Source organism: Miscanthus floridulus, chromosome 2 (genome assembly GCF_019320115.1).
Source record: "Miscanthus floridulus cultivar M001 chromosome 2, ASM1932011v1, whole genome shotgun sequence".
Taxonomy (NCBI): Eukaryota; Viridiplantae; Streptophyta; class Magnoliopsida; order Poales; family Poaceae; genus Miscanthus; species Miscanthus floridulus.
This window is the reverse complement of record NC_089581.1, coordinates 172,670,078-172,692,922: the sequence shown is the minus strand read 5'-3', so window position 1 is coordinate 172,692,922 and position 22,845 is coordinate 172,670,078. Positions and strand designations below refer to the sequence as shown.

At 49.6% G+C, this 22,845-nt stretch overlaps 1 protein-coding gene, 1 non-coding gene and 2 pseudogenes across 2 annotated transcripts; 1 reads left to right on the top strand and 3 right to left on the bottom strand.

Moving 5' to 3' along the window:
- The first annotated feature begins 1,438 nt into the window (after positions 1–1,438).
- Positions 1,439–3,114, top strand: LOC136540694 (24-methylenesterol C-methyltransferase 2-like). The gene has a single exon (XM_066532706.1). The coding sequence runs from the start codon at positions 1,697–1,699 to the stop codon at positions 2,801–2,803; it is 1,107 nt and encodes a 368-aa protein (XP_066388803.1). The 5' UTR covers positions 1,439–1,696; the 3' UTR covers positions 2,804–3,114.
- Positions 3,115–19,798: 16,684 nt separating this feature from the next.
- Positions 19,799–19,879, bottom strand: LOC136541101 (small nucleolar RNA snoR2/U65; annotated as a pseudogene).
- Positions 19,880–19,974: 95 nt separating this feature from the next.
- On the bottom strand, positions 19,975–20,159 carry LOC136541076 (small nucleolar RNA Z112). Its single transcript, XR_010780180.1, has one exon. It is a non-coding gene; the product is annotated as a small nucleolar RNA Z112 (small nucleolar RNA).
- A 254-nt stretch (positions 20,160–20,413) lies between these two features.
- Positions 20,414–20,514, bottom strand: LOC136541082 (small nucleolar RNA snoR31/Z110/Z27; annotated as a pseudogene).
- Between the last annotated feature and the right edge of the window lie 2,331 nt (positions 20,515–22,845).

Here is a 22,845-nt window from a genome sequence, read left to right as displayed (position 1 = left end):
GTGACCGCGGCGAAGCTGATGCCCAACTACTACAACGCTCGCATGCTGCGACCGTGACCGCGGCGAAGCCGACAACGGGTTGATTTACGGCGCCGGCGGGACCTCCGACGTCCCCGTAGTGCGTGCGCTCGCGTACTGCGTGGCCACGCACCTTAGGGCCGTTCGCGGCATGCGCGTCACTCATGGCTCTGGCGCTTGGTCGCAGTCTCGCAGACCTCGCCGACCTCCGGAGGCTAGCATTGCCAACGAAGGAGGCAAGGCCGAACGTGGCGCGCATGGCGTCGGGCACCCGCCCGGAGAGCTGGTTGTTGCAGGCGTCGTGCCAGGTCGGGCGTCGTCGCCGTCATCGGGCCAGGACACGAGCACCGCCACCTGGCCGGAGCGCCGCCACCGCCGGGCACGAGCTGACGCGTTCTGGGCTACGAGCGCGGGCACCGCCAGGGTGTGAGCTGCCGAGGCACGGTGCGAGCACGCGCACGGTCGCTGGGCCAGGGCGTGGGCAACAGCGCGCCACCGCCTGGCCGGAGCACCGCCGCCGCCGGGCATGAGGTGTCACGCTGCAGGTGCCTAGGGCTACCAGCATGGCCAACGCTGGGCGCGCGAGTTGCCGCGGCTGCCAGGAGCACGGTGCGAAAATGCCAGCCGCGTGGGTGGAGAGAAAAAGGGCATGAGGGACATTTCACAAGTCCTGCAGACTCGAATCTACGCTGGCACGAGGAGCTGATCTGCCACGCAAGCAAAAGTGATAAATTTATAGCTGTTTTCTTTCTGTGCTGACGAAAATATATTGGCATCTGGGCCTCGTTCACTTTGCAAAAAAAAAGTGAACCTGATGAATAGTACCACTTTCGTCTTATTTGGTAAATATTGTCCAATCGTGGACCAGGCCTGGTTCACTTTGCAAAAAAAGTGAACCTGATGAATAGTACCACTTTCGTCTTATTTGGCAAATATTGTCCAATCGTGGACCAACTAGGCTCAAAAGATTCATCTCGTGATTTCCAACTAAACTGTGTAATTAATTATTTTTTTACCTACATTTAATACTCCATGCAAGCGGCTAAAAATTGATGTGATGGAAAGAGAGTGAAAAAACTTAGAATTTAGATGGCATCTAAACAAAGCTCTGTTAAAATACTATTTAAGGAGGTGTTATTTATTATAACGATAAAAAGTTAAATCTCCCCGCATGACAGCACGGCAGGCTGTCCATGCCAACCGGGCCTCTCATCCCAGCCGGGCCAGAGACTGCCAGCGCGAGGGGAGCGCCCGCCTCGTGCCCCCCGCCCCGTGCCGGAAACAATCTGGCTGGCTGGAGCCCACCGCCCGCGATCTCTCTTCCCACCTCGCCGACGCACGGGGCAAACCATTTGGCGCTGGCACGGCACGGCCAAAAAAATCACGGCTCCTCCCTCCCATAAAAAACTCGGCAGCCGCAACACCCCCGGCCTCGGCGTAGCCGTCCGATCAGATCGCAGGCTCGCAGCACAGGCAGCCGCCCCCCACACGCGCCGCGCTCAGCGCTGTTCTGCAGCAAAAAATCGCCTTGCTCACGCGCTCTCTGCCCTGCTTGCTATTTTATCCTGAGCCCAGCCCAATCCCCTCGTCGTCCTGTTCATTTCCTCTCCTCTCCCCCTCCTAGCCCCCCTTCCTCGCCGCTCGCCGTTGAAGAGGGAGGCCCCTCGGGCCGGCGGAAATGGAGGCGGCGACGATGGCGTGGACGGCGGCGGTGGTCGGGGTGGGGCTGGTGTACTGGTTCGTGTGGGTGATGGGCGCGGCGGAGGTGAAGGGGAAGCGGGCGGTGGATCTCAAGATGGGATCCATCACGCGGGACAAGGTGCAGGACAAGTACACGCAGTACTGGTCCTTCTTCCGCCGCCCCAAGGAGACGGCCACCACCGCGGCGTCGGCGGAGAAGGTGCCGGCCTTCGTCGACACCTTCTACAACCTCGTCACCGACATCTACGAGTGGGGCTGGGGCCAGTCCTTCCACTTCTCCCCGTCGCTCCCGGGCCGCTCCCACCGCGACGCCACGCGCGTCCACGAGGAGCGCGTCGCCGACCTCCTCGGCGCCAGGCCGGGCCACCGCCTCCTCGACGTCGGCTGCGGCGTCGGCGGGCCCATGCGCGCCATCGCCGCGCACTCGAGATCCAACGTCGTCGGTATCACCATCAACGAGTACCAGGTGAACCGCGCCCGCGCGCACAACCGCAAGGCCGGCCTCGACTCCTCGCGGTGCGAGGTCGTCTGCGGCAACTTCCTCTCCATGCCCTTCCCGGACGCCTCCTTCGACGGCGCCTACTCCATCGAGGCCACCTGCCACGCGCCCAGGCTGCAGGACGTCTACGGCGAGGTCTACCGCGTGCTCAAGCCTGGCGGGCTCTACGTCTCCTACGAGTGGGTCACCACCTCGCTGTACCGCGCCGAGGACCCGGACCACGTCGAGTGCATCCACGGCATCGAGCGCGGCGACGCGCTCCCGGGGCTCCGCCGCCAGGACGAGATCTCGTCCATCGCCAAGGAGGTCGGCTTCGAGGTGATCAAGGAGCAGGACCTGGCGCTGCCCCCGGCCCTGCCCTGGTGGACGCGCCTCAAGATGGGCCGCGTCGCCTACTGGCGCAACTCCCTCGTCGTCCGCGTGCTCACCATGCTCCGGATCGCGCCCAAGGGCGTCTCCGAGGTGCACGAGATGCTGTACGAGACCGCGCAGCATCTCACCCGCGGCGGCGAGACCGGCATCTTCACGCCCATGCACATGGTGCTCCTCCGCAAGCCTGTCGTCTCCATCGAGGAGGCGAAATAGTGTAAGATTACACATCAACGACATCACCACCAATCAATTACTACTCAACCACCGCAAGAGGGGAGAGGGAGGAAGGAAGAAGAGCAGGCTACTCGGCGACTTCAAGAAGTGAAATTTGACCTGTTAGAGAAGAAGATACTACTAGGAACCATGCTTCTCTCGTTTACTCTTTTTTCTTGTTATTAGTAGCTTTCAATTTTAATTTTAGTTTTTTGGTGGAAGGATCATTCCGGGGGACGAGGTTGGGGTTTAAATTTGTTTTCGCTTGCTTATATCGGTGGAGATCCATCTATCATCTATCATCATCATCATCATCATCATCAACCACCATGTTTTGTCTGCAACAATACATTGGAATTGAATTCCCTAATTGTTACTGCTGCTGGCCTGCTTGCTTATGTTGGGTGAGATCTGTTATCTGATTCGATTTCGAGTTTTCGACAGCGCGTCCCTTTCCTCTTTTCGTCCTTCGTCACCGGCCACGCATCGTTTGTTTCGCTCCGTTTTCCACTGGACCACGACCCGTTATTATTCTATAGTCGGGCGGGCGGCCGGCTGCGGTGAAGCCCTGAAAAAGGTTAGAAACGACAAACATTCTCGCTGTTTCACATTCACTAAGGTGTTTTTTACCCTGCTACGACCACGAGAGCCGCGCAGAGCCCGGACGGCGGTGGTCCAGCTTGCGAGCTGCGTGTGTGTGGGTGTCACGAGCCGGGGGCCTACGATGTGGATCTCGTCGTCTAAGTGGGACCCGAGATCGGATCTGAAATGTTGTTTACCGTAGGAGTAGTAGGCGATTACTTTAATCAGTCAGCTGGAGCCTGGATGGGACTACGGGAGTGAGTAGTCTGGGGGGCGGGGGATGGGGAGAAGCCGGGCACGTGAGCGCGCCACGGAGGCCGAGGCCGAGGCCGAGGCCGAGGCGATGCGCGCCACCCTTTCTTTCCCTCCTGCACCGCAGCCAGGGCCGGAAAAAGCTGGGCTTTGCTAGGCTTTCTCCGCGCGGTGGTGGGTCGGCGTGGCCCCTCGCGCGCGCGCCACTAGTCCGGCTCCGGCGGAGGCCCATGAGGCCGGAGGACGGCTGGACCTGGACGGGAGGCCAGGGAGGAGCGGAGCCGAGAAAATATCCGTTGGAGGCTGGGGGCAGGGCCAACCGGCCAGGGCGTGCGCGTGCCAATGGATGGGGACGGTAGGGCCTGTATCGTGTCAGCGGCGTGCAGGATCGGTCGCTGTCAGAGGAGGGAGGGACAGCCCTTTGTTTGCCTTTGGCGGTGGCATGTGCTGGTCCGCAGGAGAGCAAAAAGAATTGGCGTTTGCAGGTTTGTGTCGCACTACCGGCACTATGCTATGCTTCCCGAATTCAGATACTACTCGTATTTGAGTTTTAATTCGATGCTGTTGCTGCTTTGTGCTGAATTGTATGGTTGATTTGTTGAAAGAGAAAAATATTATACCATAACTTAAGTCGATTTATAATGGTAGCCGAACACTCACCTAAATTCTAGGAGAACCTACACCTAGATATCCAAAACAGATAAGATAAAAATGATTTAATTTTTAGTTCCCAACCAAACTACTATTACATTTCAAATTATAAGACGGATTAGTTTTTTCTACAAACATTGCTTTTACTATACACTATGTTTAAATACATAAGAAAAACGGTGTATTAAAAACAAAATATCTTAAATTTAGAACGGAGAGAATAGTCATTAGCTCATTAGTGAGCAAGGTACACGCGAGTCTTTCTCTAAGAGAGCTACATGCTTTTAGTTCACTTTTAAGGTTTGTTCGATACCATGCACTAACTTGGTCACCTAGACTTTAGCTTAAGCCTAGGGTATCCAAATAGGTGAACTAAAAATAATTAATTTATAGCCCCCGACTCAACAAACCGTCAGTTTATTACTTGGCAAATGTGAGCTAATATATGGGGCTAAAAGGTGTACATGAGACTTTGTCTAGAAAAGCCTTTTTCCTTTTAGGCCTTGTTTAGATTCTTGAAATTAAAACTTACTCTAATAAACATAATTTAGGCATAAATTAATTAAGTTACCATGGTCGTATGCAGAATGTACTTGTATGTCTCCGTTGATCACATTGGGGAGATATTTATGTGCCGCATTTTCTGCCGCAGGCGAGCAAGCCGAAGAGCATGTTATTAGTTGGAGTGTAGAAATAGACCATAGGAATTGATGAAATCTATTTAATCTATCAACCCATGAATTTAAGATAGGCTTATATCTAAACTTTAAAAATGATAAAATAATGTTAAATTACAAGCCAAATAGTCTAGTCATAAAGTAGATTCTAATTCTTTCAAAATGAAAGTATGGAAATGTGGCCTTAGTTCGTTTTATCTATGAATCCAATTGTCCAAATAATACCGAATTAAACTTTAATTCTAGGTAAACAGGTTCTTAATCTAGTTTAAAGGACTCTTATTTTGAGAAGAAAGATAATGGATCTGTCTGGCAGGCCCCGGTCTTCTATAAAAACATAATGTCTTTTAGAAAAGAGAATATATTAATATCCTAGCCTCTGCGTCGACTAATGCATATGGTTGTTCATTATTACAAGCGAGCAAAAAAGTCAAAGGAATCTCAAACACGAAGTTTTGAACCATGAATGCAACAAAATTCTCAAAAGGAAAGACTAAAGAGCAATTCTATTGCTAAAACGTCAGTCGTGTCTAGCAAACACCTCCATCGCGATCGTCTCAATAATCCTACAGCCCGCCTTCATGAAATGGCGATCCTCCTCCTTCTGAAATAATGTCCAGTACCTGGTCCAATACATTCCCTTAAAGATAACCTGCAAATAAGACGGTGCTATGGCCTTGTCAAACACAACACCATTCCGCGTTAACCAAAGAGCCCAGCAAATGGCACTTGCACCAACAAGAATCTGAGACTTCCTTTTCCTATTTAACCCTTTCAACCAACTTGTAAACAAATTATGTACACTAGTTGGGGATTTCAGGTTAAAGGAAATAAAAACAATTCTCCACATAAATTTAGCATAATGACAGTCAAAGAGTAAATGTTGTATGGTCTCATTAGTGGAACAGAAACAACACTTCCTATCTCCTTGCCACTGTCGCCTAGCTAAATTATCCTTGGTCAAGATTATGCCTTTGTATAAAAACCACATAAAGACTTTAATCTTGAGGGATAGTTTAAGTTTCCAAATTAAAGTGTTGTAAGGTAAAGCATGTACACCTAATAATGCTCTGTACATTGAATTAACTGAAAACAACCCTTTCTGATGCAGCCCCCACACAAAGCGATCCCTTTGGTTTCTTAAGTGTGCATCTGCAACCATGGACACTATATTGTGCCATGCTTGCAAATTAACCCCCATCAGAGATCTCCTGAAAGCTACATTTAACGGTGTCGTAGACAGTACCATCCTAACAGATGCACTTTTCTTTCTCACAATGTTATATAGTGATGGGAAGAGCGTCTTGAAAGGACGTGGCGTTATCCACGAATCCTCCCAAAAACATACTTGGGATCCGTCACCTAGATCAAACCTACCCATCGACAGGAACTCACCCTTGACCTTCATAAGGCCAGCCCAAAACTGAGAGTCCCCGGGCATGTATTGGACCTGAGTCAAAGTCTTGTCCCTTAAATACTTATTTTAAGCAACTTTTGCCAAACACCATCACCATTTATCAGTTTGAAAAGGCACTTGCTTAAGAGACACTTATTATGGACACCTAGATTTAGGACACCCAATCCTTCTTGGTCTTTTGGTTTACATACTACTTCCCATTTTGTTAATCTATATTTCTTCTTATGTTCATCGCTTTGCCAAAAGAACCGAGATCTAAAATAATCTATTTTTTTCAAAATTCCTCTAGGTATTTCAAAGAAGGACATCATGAACATAGGAAGACTACTCAGAACCGAGTTAATGAGGACAAGCCTTCCACCCATCAAAAGCATCTTACTCCTCCAACCACTCAGTCTCTTTTGAAATCTTTCTTCCACATATTTCCCGTCCTTATTCATTAGTTTTCGATGACGCATAAGAATTCCTAGGTATCGAAAAGGGAATGATCCTACATTACATCCGAAAATTTGTGTATATTCCAATTGATTAGCGTTAGCTGCTCCATAACAAAATAATTCGCTCTTATGAAAATTGATTTTGAGTCCCGATAATTGCTCAAAGGCACAAAGCAAGAGCTTCATGTTTTTGGCCCTCTCCAAATCATTGTCCATAAAGATAACAGTGCCATCCGCATACTGAAGGTCTGAGAGTCCTTCATCGACCTAAATGTGGAACCTACTCCATGGATTTGTTCGGCCTCTTTTGCTCGTGAAATGAGTATAGCCAGCATATCAACCACTATATTAAACAAGATTGGAGATAACAGGTCCTCTTGCCGCACTCCTTTTCTTATTTGAAAATAATGGCCTAAATTATCATTAACCTTTACTGCAACACTCCCTCTAGACATGACTTTTGAAATCCATTCACACCAAACCAGTGAGAATCCTTTCATTCTGAGGACTTGTTGTATAAAAGGCCACTTAAGATTATCATGCGCTTGTTCGAAATCCTAGCTTTAGGATCACTCCATCTTTCTTTTTCCTATGCAGCTCGTGTATTGTTTCATGTAGTATTACAACACCTTCTATTATATATCTTCCTGGAATAAAAGCCAGTCTGAGATGGACCTATCAACTAATCTGCCACTTTCAAAATTCTATTATTTAACACCTTCGTAAAAACCTTGAACAACACGTTTAAGAGACAAATAGGTCTGAACTGTTGTATCCTAGTCGCATCCGTAATCTTGGGTAATAGTGTAATTACCCCAAAATTTAAACTATGAACATGCAGTCTCCCCATATAAAATTCATAAAAGAGACTCATCAAATCTTGCTTGACAACATCCCAAAAGAATTGGTAAAATTCTACAGGAAAGCAATCCAGACCTGGTGCCTTATTATGTTCCATATCAAAGATTGCCATTTTGACCTCTTCCTCACTGAATGGAGCCACCAATACTTCATTCTCCTCCTCCGACACTTGAGGTATATCATGCCTCAGAGTCTCGTCCAATGAGAAAGAATTCTGTAAATGAGGTCCAAACAATCTTTTGTAGCAATCGGTTATATAATCTTTCAAATTCGCACCCCAACAATAATTTCTTCTTCCTGTTCTAGTTGTGTGATTTTTGTTTTTCTGTCTCCCATTTGCTAACATATGAAAATACTTAGTATTATCATCTCCCTGCAACAACTTTGTTGCTTTTGATCGTTGGAGCCAATAAATCTCCTCCTCTCTTAGCAACTTAGTTAATTGCCCTTTAAGATGGTATCTAAGCTCTACCTCCTGAGATGATAGCAAATTTGTTTCTATCTTTCTATCGAGGATATCTATTTTATCCATCAGGTCTAGTTTATGTTTCTTGTTTTGGGAGACTAAATTTCTAGCCCAACCTCTAAGAAAACGTCACAACTTCCTTATCTTAGACTGCCACCGTTCCATGGGTGTTCTACCCCTATTCTCAGACTCCCACACCTCTTTTACCAAATCAAAAAACCATCCCTTGTCAGCCATCCTAGCTCAAATTTAAAATTCCTAGCGTTGCCTCTGTGAGATGGTTCCCCTACATCAAGTAAGAGTGGTGTGTGATAAGAGATTTCTCGAGTGAGAGCCTAGACGGTCGCCAACTAGAAATTTTTGTTCCCATTCGGTTGTCACCAAAATACGATATAATTTCTCATAGGTTGGAATTTCAGCATAATTATCCCAAGTGAACTTTCTACCCGTCATTTCTAGTTCCCTTAGATTGAGAGTTTCGATAATGGCATTAAAGAGAAGTGGCCATTTATTATTATATCTTGAATTATTTTTTTGATGGCTTCCTAATTATATTGAAATCCCCCCTACTATAAAAGGTAGATCCCCACTAGCTAGTGCAAGCACGTACTAACTCTGATAAAAAGTTCTCTTTGTGCTCTTCCTATGCTGTGCCATAGACCGACAAAAGGGCCTATCGAAAACCATCTACCTTATTTCTCAAGACAAATTTTATGTAGTAATCCCCATCAATAATACTTTCTACTTCGAAGCTTTCTCGATTTATTCCCATTAGCATCCCCTAGACATACCCCGGGGACATTGCCAATGCCAAACAAAATCAGTCCCCACACAGAAATTTTCCTAGACACTGAGTTGAGAAACTATTTCTGTTGGATTTCTGATAAAGTTATAAAATCAAGTCTTTTCTCTTCAGCCACATCATGTAAAAAGGTATGTTTAGCCAGGTCACGTAGACCTCTACAATTCCAGAAGATACCTTTCATTAGAACATTTTTTTCTTTACATGCGCCTTCCTATTAAGGAGTTTCTTAAACTTTTTATTTTTTGCCACCTTGATGGGTATGTGAACAAGTACTCCATCAACGCCCACATTACTATCGTCCATCACCTCCTCCGTCAAGTCACCACAGAGTCGACTGATGGTGGAAGTATCAGGATCGACCTCATCCTCCTCCGATTCACATTCTTTATCAATTGAATTACCAACATATGAAGGTTTCAATCTCTCTTGTTCTATATCTTTAATTAAAGCTATAGAACCAGCAATTAAATTTTCACTACCACCCTAGACTGATCCCCACCCCTCCAAAATTTTGCTCAATACGATCACTAGAAAAAGAACACACTGAATTAATAACTGCCTTAGCATTACCTTGGGGATCCTCGAGATTTTTTATGGCAACTCTTTTTTCTGCCTTCTCAAGAGAGTGTACATCAGCCACGTCCACATTCCACTTGCTTCGCCTGCACTGGAGTAAGCTCTCCGTTAGACATCACCGCCATCGTCATAACACTACCTAATACATTGCCATCCGCTGACACTCCGGCCTGTACCATGGCTTTAGGACCGGCCCCAAGGTACTGATCCTCACCCACAAGCACTCCATCTGATGTCCCATCAACCTGTCTTGCCTCAAGTGACTCTCCAACTAGTGTGGAAGGCTGCTGGTTATGATTTTTTTGCGAACCCCAACTAGCAGCCCCCAAACCGACCGACGCCTGTATCCCTTCCTGAAGGCGGTTGCTGCTTGCCCCTTCTCCTTCCCTTTCAATAAATTTCCTAGGACCAACTTGCCTCCTAACCTTGATGACTGTGATGAACGTTGTTGCATATGCGCTGGAGCTGAGGGCCCTGAAGGTACCTAGAGAAGCTGCTACTCGCACATCCGCTGAATGACCTCTCTTGACTCCCATAAAATTACGTACCACATCACTCAGATCATTCCCCTCATCTAATAAATCATCCTCTTCAAAATCAACATCCATATGTGCTTCTGGATTATTTGCTTCTTTTCCTGAATTGCTACTAATTATTGCACTTGCTGCACATGTCTTTAACTCTTTCAAATAAATCACAAATCCTACCTCCTCGTTCCTAGTATAAAATGCTCTGATCGAGTCTATCGGTGTTTTCGAATCAAACACCGGCTAGTAAATTTATGATTGTTGCACGTTAGGCTCAGATGGTGCACTAAAGGACACAAGATTTATACTGGTTCGGGTTGAATGTCCCTACGTCCAGTCTGCAGCTTGCTCATGTTATTAGTGCTGAAAAATGGTTCATAGTAGGGGGTACAAACGATCGAGAGAGAGGAGAGGTCCTAGGTCTCTTGATGGAATGGTCGAAAGGGATGCCAAGAGCTCGGTCGCTGCTCGGCTGTATGCGTGATGTGTTGTGTATGTTGAACTGATCCGTCCCAAGTCGATCCCTCTAGTGGGAGCCCTGTCCTTCCTTTTATAGACCAAGGGGGAGCAGGGGTTACAGATGGGAGAAAAAGAAAAATACTAAAGGTATAGAAGGTCCTTTGAGGGAGGTGGGTCTTCCTTTTCCATGTGCCTGCCCTGCTTAACACGGTAGGCTATGTTAGAGGTGGCATGTTCGCTGATCCTTGTAGGCCATGCCCTAGCCTCATTTAGCAAGTGGGTGCGTCCCATCCTACGCTGGTGGACTGGTGCGGCGTGCTGGAGAGCTGAGCTATGACCCCTTGAGGAGTAATAGGGGAAGTGACCATACGTCCGTCACTATAGATGATGTGATTTCTATCTTGGACCATAGTGGCTGTCGTATGCCTATGTTAGTATCCTGCGCCTCGAGGACTAAAGGTGGCGCCTACTACACCGAGGGACAAAAGTCAGCGCCTGCAACACTATTTGGGCACTGTTACATTGGAAAGGACATAAAGTGCCCGTCCCATCATATCCTAACGGTACCTTCCTATAGGCGTACAAGGCATGGTCCTCGGTACTGCGTTTGACTTGAATGTCCAGTCATACCCTGTGCTTGTCATCATGAAGTAGTAGGGTGCAATTGTCAGGCACTGGCGGAGCTTGCCCTCGGACGTCGGGCGAGACGGAGCCTAGCCCTTAGCCGTTGGGCTGAGGCAGGAGGCCAGCCCTCGGGGGTTGGGTGGGGTGGAGCCTGCCCTCGGACGTCGGGTGAGGCAAAGCCAGCCCTTAGCCATCAGGCTGAGGCAGAGGCTAGCCCTCAGGGGTCGGGCGAGATAGAGCCAGCCCTTAGTCTTTGGGTGAGGTAGAGGCCAGCCCTCGAGGATCGGGTGGGGCGGAGCCTGCCCTCAGACATCGGGCAAGGCTAGCCCTTAGCCATCTGGTGAGGCAGAACCTAGTCTTCCATTGTTTAGGCAAGAAGCATAGTAGTCTTCCATCATTCAGCCAGCGGGTTCGATGGTCATTAGTCACACCTCATTGGGTACCCCTGGTATTAGGTCCCTAACAGTAGCCCCCGAGCCCCTAGGTGATTTGGATAGAATCGCCTAGAGGGTATTTCGATTCGCTATAGGGTGCGCACTGAGCGCACTCGTCGGGTGTAGCCCTCGAGCCACCAAGTGATTCGGATAGAATCGCCCTGGGGGGTAATTTTGGACCCTTCATGGGTAAGACTGTGAGATTTGGTTTTTGTAACTAGGATAGTTTTTTAGGGGAACCCTGGTATCCTGTTCATGAGGATCTCATCCAGGGTTAGCCTAGCTGGGGCTCAACTGTGGGTCAAGGTCTTACTGATGCTTGTGTCCCTGAATCATGGTCGCTTGTAGGCCCATCCCTTATTGGGACGGCCATTGAGACTATTGGGCCAGCCCTTGGACTTCTAGGTCTAGGTGGGCCAAAGAAAGGGTCCTTTGACCCGTATTCCCTCGGTGGGAAAAGAGTCCTCGGTCTACCTAGGGAAGGCAAACTGTTCAGCATGATTTTGGTGGGAAAGGATAGGGATTGCGAGCGCGTATCCCACGATGTGATGTAGCGGTGTGTCATGGCAGGCTCAGAGATCAAGGCGGATGGTTGCCCTTCTCGCATCTAGTCGCCCCTATAAAACCATAGGGTTCGCCCCCAGGGTTCCGTACTTTACCTTTTCAGCCTTCGCATCGTCAACCTCTGCTGCCAATTGCTAGAGCCTCCCGTATTCGCATCACGACCACCGTCAAGCTCGCATCCGCTATCGAACCCGCAGCCTCCTCTTCCAATTTGTGTCAATGGAGCCATGGTGCAGGTCCAACATCACCCCTCAATGCCTAGAGGGCCTCCTTCGTCATGGCCTCCTTCGCTCGCTGACTACCACCACGGAGTGGTGGCTTGCCCGGTGATGAAGATGAGCCATCGCCGCCTGAAGGGTATGTCATGTCCTTTGCTCACTTCCATGAGTAGGGATTCACCATACCCTGCTCATCAGTTCCTTTGGGGGTTGTTGGATTACTACCAGGTGGAGCTGCAACACCTTGCCCCCAACAGGGATCCAGCACATTGCGTCGTTCGTCGCTCTATGCGAGGGGTTCTTGGGGATTAGTCCCCACTTTGACCTATGGCAGGTATCTCTTCGCCTGTCAATCTTCTGAAGAAGCGGGTCGAGAAGCAAGATCTACATGCGCTGGTGGGATGCGCCTGTCATCCACCTCTACAACAACCGGACAGAAGCTGTACCCTGTTAATGTGGCTGTCGACCTCCAACAAGGGGTGGCATTCGCAATGGTTCTATGTGAAGGATGACACCGCCACTCCCTTGGCTAGTTTTCTCTAGGTGCTTCATCATGGAGGCCCTAGGGGTCATGGAAGTGGGGTGTCCCAGCCAAAAAAAAGAAGCACATCAACGACCTTCCTACCTGCCATCTGAACTTTGAAGGATAGGCATGTGAAGGGATCAGGGGATCATTGGTGGCTACCACATGAGGAGGGTGGCGCTGCTCATGGCACGCGCGCTCCCCCTACACCAGATGGTGCCCGGAGCATCGCTTGAAGGGATGGATGCTTGTCGACAAAGCGCTCCCTCCCTTCGAAGTGGCAGCAGTGCATCAAAGAGGTGATGGAGCCTTTGAAGGACATAGCTGGAGTCATCCTTGATTTTGTGTTTCTGGTGCCGGGGCATCCCCCAATACGGCCGGAACCAGGGTTCATTGACTTATAAGTTTTCTTTCTCCTGTACTCATTTTTTACTTGAATTTCTAACCCCTTAAAGCTGACCTTGGGATGGCAGGACCATCCGAGGCCACTATTCTTCAAGGAAAGCCCAGGCTCCATTACTGAAGGATCAGGACCCTAGCGAGAGCAAACCATATTGCAGACCGAGTGGGACAAAAGGATGAGGGAGCTTAGGAAGAAGAAGCTGCTTCGAAAGTAGCAAGCATGAGATCGAGGAGAGGAGACAGGCTAGTGATGACAATGATGATGATGATGAGTTTGATGAGGCAGCTACCAGTGTGGATTGGGGTGTCCTAGAGGGTGAGGATTTGCTGACAAGCGCCCACCCATCCACATAGGGACCCTTCTCGTTCTACATGGGGGGAAGCAAGCCCTCGAGACCGGCAGAGATGGGCCTAACCGTCGGCCTAGTCCTTAGGACCGATGGAAGCAGGTAGGCCTACCACCAGTGCTTGGGGTGCCGATGGAGGGGGGTGGCTCTGATGCCGCTCCCCATGAGTCGATAGGGGCGGGTGGATCTGCCGCCACGCTCGAGGTAACGACAGAGAGGGACGGCTTTGCCGCCATGCCCTTGGAGACAAGGGAGGTGAGCCTCTCTGTCTAAGAGCAAGGGGCAGGCTCGAAGTGGCCCCACCCTAATGAGGTGGAGCTAGAAGCCAGAGGTTCATCCCCAAATGTCATCTAATAGCGCCAACATAGTTTGTCGACTCCTCTGTTATCTCTATTTTTCTCTATTTTTTGCGGTGACTTATGACTTTTGTTTCTTCTGCAGCGCCGGGGGTCGGTTAGACAGGGCATTCCTATAGCACTGGCGCCCAAGAAAACCCTTGCCCCTTCAGGCAAGGCGGGGGCCATCATCTAACATTGACCCCTGTTCCGGGCGGGAGCGAAGCCGGTGCCACAGCCTCGCCAATGGGTCTGGCGCCGCCCGTGATGGTGCTCGCGTCCTCGATGGGTCGAGCAATCAGCATAGCTGAGGGATCACCCTCAGAGGTTGCCGTGTGACTAGCGATGGAAGTGATCCCACCTTCGGCGCCGGAGCAGGTGGAGCTATTGGCCGCACCCGTTGCGTTGGCTATGGTTGTCGAGGAGCAGCCAGATGAGGTCCCGCTGACGGGGGCAGAGGTGATAGTGGCTGTGATGGATGGACCATAGCCAGAAGCTATGGTGGTGGTGCCTAAGGCAGTGGCGCGTCCCGCGCCACCGGTGGCCTCCGAGGTGATGCCCGTCCTAGGCAGGACAGAGGAGGTTGCTCGTGAGGGACCCTTAGACACCGTAGTGGTCGCCGAGGAGGCCGGTAGGGAGTTGTCCCTATCCCTAATATCAGGGGCAGCTGCCCGCCCATGCGGGATGAGCACCCGCTCTGATGGGGAGTCCATAGGATGTGTCGTCGGCGATCTTCACCCACGATGATGGCACTGAGGACATGGATAGGGAAAGCCTTGGTAATGGGATCACAACCATGTTGGATGCTCTGAACCATGCCCAGGGCGCCCTTTGAGACATCATCATTCCCACCAGCCAGGTATTTGCTTGGTCTTGCCTCTTGATTTTTCCTTTCTTCGTCTATTTTTATTTTCTGATCACCTGTCTTTTTTCCTGTCTCTTACTGCTCGTAGCCAGGAGAAATCTTGGTTCCTACATGAACACAAGGAAGAGTGGGACTGCCTCATCGATGAGGCACAGCTGCATAGGGACGTGACCACCCAGCTCCATCGGAGGGTGGCTAAGCTGACTCCCCTTGCGATGGAGGCGGATGATCTTTGGTGGTAGGAAGTCAAGTCTTGCCAGCACATGGAGGATGCTGCGGGGATGCTCTAGGATCTAGCAGTGAGGGCACGGTGTGATGCGGAGGAGGCCGCTAGGGTGCAAAAGCAGTGGGACAAGCTGCTCCAGCGGGATGACTGAGGCCCGCCAGCGGATCATCAACCTCCTAGGGCGAGGTGGAGATGGAGCAGGAGCTCAGGCTACAAGCCGAGGAGAGGTCCATGGCCCTAGAGCAGTGGGCAAAGCTAGACATCGAGGCAGTCGCTCGGCTACGCGGGGAGCAAGACGAACAATGCTAGACCTTAGAGAGGCTTCGCTCGGAGCGTGGTATGATCTATGGGGAGCGCGACCAGGCCGTGCAGGAGCATGATGAGGCACAACAGAGGATCAACTCCCTCTAGGCCGAGCTTGATACCATGAAGGCTCAAAAGCTTGAGGCCAAGGGCGCCACTGCCAGACTGGCCAGGGATCTTGCCAAAGCGAGGAGTGTTCTTTAGGCGGAGAGTGACAAGATCGAACTCTTGAAGGTTGGCCTGAGCGTTGTCTATGACGACCTATGGGTGGTGTAGGCGGAAGGGACCAGCTCGCTCATGGCCCATGCCGTAGATATCATAGCGCGGGTGCGCCAGTAGGAGAAGGAAGCTTTTCACCTAGGGGTTATCCAAGCCTTCGCCATCGCCGGCTCGCATTATGATGATAACATCAACCTGAGGGTAATGAGCCTAGGTTTCACGCCTGGCTATGAGCTCTCTGAGCTGGATGAAATAGAAGCAGCGGTGACTCCTCTCGTAGAAAGCCTGGCGAGCAAAATTGAAGACATGGTTCTCCCTCGGAGGAGTTGTTAGTTAGTTGAAATAAATATTTGTCTATAATATGTGGACAAGCGTCGGTACTTTTGTGTCCGAAAATAGATTCATGACTTTGTTTCGCAATTTTGTTTTGTTTGTTTGATCTCACCTTTTCCCTTTTTGCGATGAAAAAAGATTTATGCGATCCGACCCTTCTGCTCGTTAAGACTGTAGGGCCCGAGGTGTTCATGGGAAATTTTAATTATGCTGGTGAGCGAAATTACCATAGCTGTCTGAGCATGGGCTTTTTGCGGTCTTACCTATCTGTTCCCCTGAACCTTGCCGCTAGTCTTGACGCAAGGAAAAGGTCTGACGTAATGACTAGTTTTGAAAAAAGAAAGGATGTACTCGTACCTTTGTCAGCCCCTGAGTGACATCCGATCCCCTTGTGGTCACTGGGACTGGATGGTATTGGAGACCGGAGCGAGGGTCACGAACTTAGTCTTGCATTCGCCCATATCCCTTACTTAGGATTTTAGCGATCGCTGCGTGACCGTGTGTTTGGTCTTAGCTGCTAGGCCCAGCCTTCCTCGAGCCCCCATGCATGGTGGGGATTCGGTCAAGGGCCTAGCTCATTTTTTTATTGTCACCCCATTCTGTGGTTTTCCGTAACTAGAGGGGTTAAGGCAACATCACTTGCCTCGATGGCTTGAGTGACGTGCTTTATGAGCTCGCTAACAGGGATGTTCAGATAGAATCTGATCCCGTTTGCTTTGCGACAGGGTCGGAAAGCCCTCGGGTGGTGTTTCGTTGCTCCTTGACCCGCCTTCCAATAGATTCCCCCTTAATGGGGATTTTATGGGTTCGGCTAGAGGCTAGGATTGAACTAGAAGGTTGAGATGACTCTTCCCGCCTTAATGCAGGTTGGGCAAAGGCCGCTGAGGCTCATTGGAGTTTTTCTCCCCTGGCTCTTGTTGGACGCGAGGTGGCCTTAGACCCTTTGTGGGTCAGCCTTTGAACCTTGGTCTCTTGATCATGGACCGAGCAGCTTGAGCCCCCGAGCCCATTAGGGTCTGTTAGGGGTCGGTCGTGTTTCACATGTTACCCCATCCTCGGTTTCCGCAACCAGAGGGGCTAAGTTGATGACACTTGCCTCAATAGCTCGAGTGTCGTGCTCAATGAGCTCTCTAACAGGTACGTTCGTGTGAAATCTAGGTCCATCATTCGCTGATGGGGTCGATAGAGCGCTCATGTGGCATTTCACTACTTCTTAACCCACCTCTCGGCAGATACCCAAGCCGTTCGATAGGCTTAGGTGGTCCATTGGCCTCTCCTCGATGGAGATTCTATGGGTTTGGCTCGGGGTTAGAATCGAATGAGAAAGGTCGAGATGTCCCTGTCCGCTTCTGAGCAGGGTCGGGCAAGGCCACTGGGGCTCATCTTAGTTTTTCTCCCCTGGCTCTATTTGATGCGAGGCTGCCTCGAGCCCTTTGTGGGCTAGCCTTCAAACCTCGGTCAGTCACCACTCATATTGAATGAGGCGGCTACCGCTGCATGACGCATCACGAAGCGTTGAGATGCAGCGATTTGCATATGCAATGTTTGGATGTATGGATTCAATATACAATTTAATTGAAATGAAAGCGGGGGGTCGGTAATGTTACCCTGGTAGCGTGAGCGACAGGAAACTCTTACCAAATATGTCAGCACGGGGTTCAGGTCCGATGTTTGCCATTTTTTGTTTCTATCTCTCAGCGGCGATCCATGCCGTTTGATTGATTTAGGCGACCTGACAGCTTCTCCTCGAAGGAGATTCTATAGGAGGACCCCTCCTTACCCTTCTTGAGAAGGCAAGAGCTAAAGCTTGCGATGCGGGGAACTATGAATTCAATTATGCTGCTGAACAAAAAACACCATAGCCAGTCGGGGCGTAGGGTCTGGCGGTTCGCCCACTTGTATTCAAAGTTTTATACCCACACATCGTGCTTCTGGTTTTTAGACATAAGGAGGGGTTGGGCGAAGAGGATGTCTAAATAGGTAGACACTCTCGGCAGCCCCTGAGTGGTGTCCGTGCCCCTGCCATTGTTGGGGTGGGAAACTCGGTAATGAAATTGACGCGCAAAGTAAGAAAATAGAGGTGCTTATCTTTCTACGGCCGTTCATTCATCATTTTGCCTGGGCCATCCGATTGACCCAGGAGGCCCGTTGGGCCCCCACTGGATGGGGGTTCCATCGTCGGGTCATTCCATGGTCCTGCCTAGGGAAGCGGAGAGTCGCCTGCATACGGGTGTGCCCTAGTTCTCGCGCCCGGCGCGTATCAGTGGTGTGCCACTCGCAGGCAACGTCCTATTTGACCAGGGCGATGTCTCATCGACCAGAGCGCATCCCGTCAGTTTAGGCATGTCCCCTCGGATTCTCATCAGCATTGATTTCCCACCTGCATTAAATAGGGGAAAGCAGAGAGTTTCTCATTCCAACCTTTTGCCTTTCCTCAGTTGCTGCACCTCTTCCTTAAATAGGGAGGGGGAGGGGAGTTCTCATCCCATTCTCTCGTCTATTCTCGGGCCGCTACCTTCTTCTCCTTATTTTCCACCGAATTCATTCCTACGTCATGGCGGGTCCTGAGTGAGAGACGGTAATGCTAGGGAGAGAAAAACTCACAGATCCGCTTGTGAATCCGGAGTGTGATGTCGAGCTAGAGGTCATCCAACGTAGATGAGGTGGTGTAGGCCACCTTTGATGAGAAGGGGCCACTGCTACCAAAGCAGGAGGGGCACTGGAGGGTGCCGAGCGTCTGTCAGCCTTACCGTCGTTCATTGCAGCCTTTCCTCTGCAGGAGACGCCCCTCGCCCAGGTGCCATTATCAGGGTTGCGGCTGATGATGATGTCATAGTCCCTGGACGCCCTAGGGAGGGCACCACAGTTGGCGACGTGGTGCTCGACATTGCAGATGATGGTGCCCTCGAGGATCCCGCAGAGGGGTAGGGCGTCGCCGATGGAGAGCGTGGTGCGGCGACCGTAGTGGTGCTCGTAGTTGGGCTAGTCAGAAACTATAATCGAATAAGTTTGTGGGGGAGCCCCCGAGTGAACAGTCTTTTGTATTTATGAATATAGTAGTCGTTTTCGTGTTGGGATCACTTTGTAAGCGGTGGATTTGTGCAAGAATGAACAAATTTTCATCTTTTGCTACAGCAAATAGTTTTTTAGATTCCTCTTTTTTCTGTAGAAGAGGTTCCGGTGCCTTCCGACCCTTCCCATGGTTCAGGTCGCAAAAACTAGGAGTGCGGGTGAATCAATTCTGATCATGCTGGTGAGCAAGGAGGTCACAAAAACTAGGAGTGTCGTTTGAATCCCCAGATCAATAATCATCATGTTGGATAAGTTCAACAAGCATGTTCGCAAGGAAATTAATAGGATCATCACTGAGCTGATCTAACTTGATGGAAAATTCATTTTTGAAAGCTTTATCACCAACAAGTATATGAATTTACCCCCATACAGCCCATGGTGTAATTGAAAAATTATACAGCTGCTGAAAAATTCTTTTGCACCACTCCTTTGTACCTCCACAAGGGCCCCAAGTGGATCTGCTTCAAGAGAGCACAAATGGTTCAGCTATGTAATGCAGCAAGTTCGAACTAAAGATTTGTCTTATAGCCAAACTAAACATGTTCCTGAATAAAATTAAAGTGAGACTGAAACTATGAATGACTGAAGTTGAACAGACTGAACACAAATAAATCAATATAAAGATTGGTAGGTGGACAAACTAATTTTGTACAGGAAGATGAAAATTCTATACAGCAGAACCATAGAGGTCATCCCATTATTTATATTTATATTCTTGTAGTATAGTGCCCGTGCTAACGCTACGGACCATATTAAGTCAAAAGTTAATTCTAGAACAATATTGGTCTCGCGCCGTGCTAACGCTAGTAGTGTGCCATGCTAATGTTGAAACAACTTTGTTTTGGCCTAATCATAGCATCTCTAATCAATGCCATGTCTAACAGAATCGTGGCATTAGGCCCGAAATTTCATTTCATTGTAGTTTTTTTTGTCTGTAGCACATCATTACAGTTCATAAACTAAAAGACGTTAATGAGTTAACAGATAGTTATTATAACCCCTCAGTGACACGATTTAAATCACACCACAGCTAAATTAAACAATTACAGATGGGGCTCCATCCTAGATTAGACCAGAGGTTATGGTCGAAGGATAGACACTTGCAACAGAAAGAAGCAGCTGCTTGTTTACATTGTCAAACGGCACTTCCTATCGGTAGGTCTTGAGATCCTCATTGGGACTACAACTATGTCTATATAATCAGATTAAACTAACATGAGTACATGACCAAAACAGGAAATGTATAATACGTATAGTCACATAAGCCACAGCAAGTCAGACAATTTTTGGCATAAGTAATTTGACCGTAATTATAGATTGGTATACCATAGATCACATGACAGTGTAAGTTTGTAAAGATAACCTAGAGCAAACAATTTTAAAGACCAAAAGATACCCAAAAACAAAAATAAAAGGCAAAATTAAGAGCACTTGCATTATCATCAGAAAAGAATTGCCTTCTCAATCACAGAGTTACTAGCACTATGTTAGAAGGTATCCTAAGATTGTTTTGAGGTTTCATCATCGAGAGATACTGTCAGTGCAGAAAGTGACCAACAAGTAAATATTTGTAGTTTGGCCATACGTTGTGATTGGAAGTGGCCTAGCACTCAATGACACAGGGTTTATACTGGTTCAGACAACATGCCCTACGTCCAGTTCGAGTCGGTCGATGACTTTATTCCTGAGCCCAGGTTCTCGAAGTTTGCAGTGAGGTTACAAACAAGAAGGAGAAAGATGGGAAGTACAAGATGTCCGGTCGAACTCTGGTCAGAAGGGTCGAGAGCGACAAGAGCTCCGCTATGAGCTAAGTGTTCAAGCGTGTGCTTGAGGTTCGAACCTGGCGGTTCTATGGTTGTGAACTAGTAAACTTGATCGATCTAATGAATCTAGAGTTACTTGACTGAACCTGAATGTTGGGAGAGAGTGCATCCCCTTTTATAGATGAAGGTATGGCCTTACAAGTGAGAGGGAGAGAGTACGTATGCTTCTAAACCTTGTTGCCCATGCTGGCGGGTACAGGACGATGGTAGGCGCCCACAACACTATTGGATGTCGAATGCACTGTGGGAGGCTACGTCGTTTTGTTCAGGGTATGGCAGATGTCAGTACCTGCTATAATGTTGATTCCTAGAGGCATGTGAGGGGTTTCACCATGTTCACTCGGTACGATAAATGCTGATGCCCACAACACTGTTGATGCCTAGAGGCATGTGGGGGAGCCTTACCGTATGCGAGTTAATGGTGCCCACAATACTATAGGGAAAAAGTCAGCGCCTACAACACTGTTTGTGTTAGGGAGGTTGCAGAGTACTATTTCTATAGGAGTACAGAGTATAGTCCCTGGTATTGAGGTTTGACTTGTGCACTTGCCTTGCTTTCTCCTATTCGTTCCCTAGTCCTTTCTGAGCGGGTGTCCTCGGTCGGTTGGTCCTAGTCGGAGAAGAGCGGTGAGCAAGGTTTTTGTGTACCCCTGGTCGGAGATGTGGGGGTCGAAGTCAGAAGTGGTTCTTTGGCCAGGCCTTTTGGTCGGAGAGGCCATCCGAAGGCGGGCTGGAGACCGAAGCGAGTGCTCCGGTCGAAGAGATGGGCTAGAGTCGGAAGCGTGGGTGCCGTTCCTCCATGGTCAAGCCTTCTGATCGGTGATTTGATTGTCCGTCTGGCCTATCATTCAGATACTTGGGCCAGCCCATGAGTTGCGTGTTTGTCTACTTGGGCTGAGCCTTTGTTGAGAAGATGGTTCATGAGGGACCCTGGGTTTATGAATCTGACAGGAGCCCCCGAGCCTCCGGGCGATTCGGGTAGAATCGTCTGGGGGATTTTTGTCTTGACGGCGGGTGCGCCGCGCACCCGTGGTTGTAGCCCCTGAGCCCTCGGGTGATTTGGGCAGAATCGTCCAAGGGGGTTGTCGTGTTGTCAGTGGGGGAGGTTTTTGTTGCATCAGCGGGTGCGCGCGAGGGCACCCGCGGGTATAGCCCCCGAGCCCCCGGGTGATTCAGGTAGAATCGTCCGGAGGGTGTTTGTTAGTGGGCGCATGTGCGTGTTTTTTTAGTCAAGACAGAATTGTCAACCAAGCTGTTGTTGCGTAGCTGAGGCAGTTAGTTTTGGGATCGAGCGAGGTAGAGCTTGTGGATCCTTGCGTCGGTGCACGCCATAGGATCGGATGAGATAGTTAGTTTTTAGGGATTAGACAAGACGGAGCTCGTGGATCCTAGCGTCGGTGCGCGTCATGGGATCAGGTGAGTCAGAGTCATGGATCCTAGCCTCACTGTGGCCTGCGCAACTAAGATAGTTAGTTTAGTTAGTTTGGGATCGGGCGAGCCAGAGCTCGTGGATCTTAATGGGGCGAGTTCGGGGTCATAGACCCAGGTAGTTTTTGGAGTGCAGTGGAAGGGTAGCTAGATGGGGCAAGTTTGGGGTCACAGACCTAGGTGTTTTGGTGTGCAGTTGAAGCATAGCTGGATGGGGAGAGTTCGGGGTCACACACCCAGGTGTTTTTGGAGTGCAGTCGAAGCGTAGCCGGATGGGGCGAGTTTGGGGTCGCAGACCCAGGTGTTTTTGGAGTGCAGTCAAAGTATAGCCAGATGGGGCGAGTTTGGGGTCATAGACCTAGGCGTTTTGTGTCTTGAGCCCCCGAGCCCTGTTGGGCCTTAGTAGGGGTTGGTTTGAGTTGTGTGCATTATCTCGTCCTCGGTTTCTCACAATCGGAGGGGCTGAGTTTTGTCGCTTGTCCTGATCGCTCGAGCTCGAGTGACACGCTCGGTGAGTTCGCTAATGGGTATGATCGAGTGGAATCCGGGTCTGTCATTCATGACGGGGTCGGCATAGCCCTCTTGTGACATTCCACTACTCCTTTTACCTAGAACC

Coding starts and splice junctions, on each gene's coding strand:
- LOC136540694 (XM_066532706.1), top strand. CDS start 1,697: ATGGAGGCGGCGACGATGGCGTGGACGGCGGCGGTGGTCGGGGTGGGG.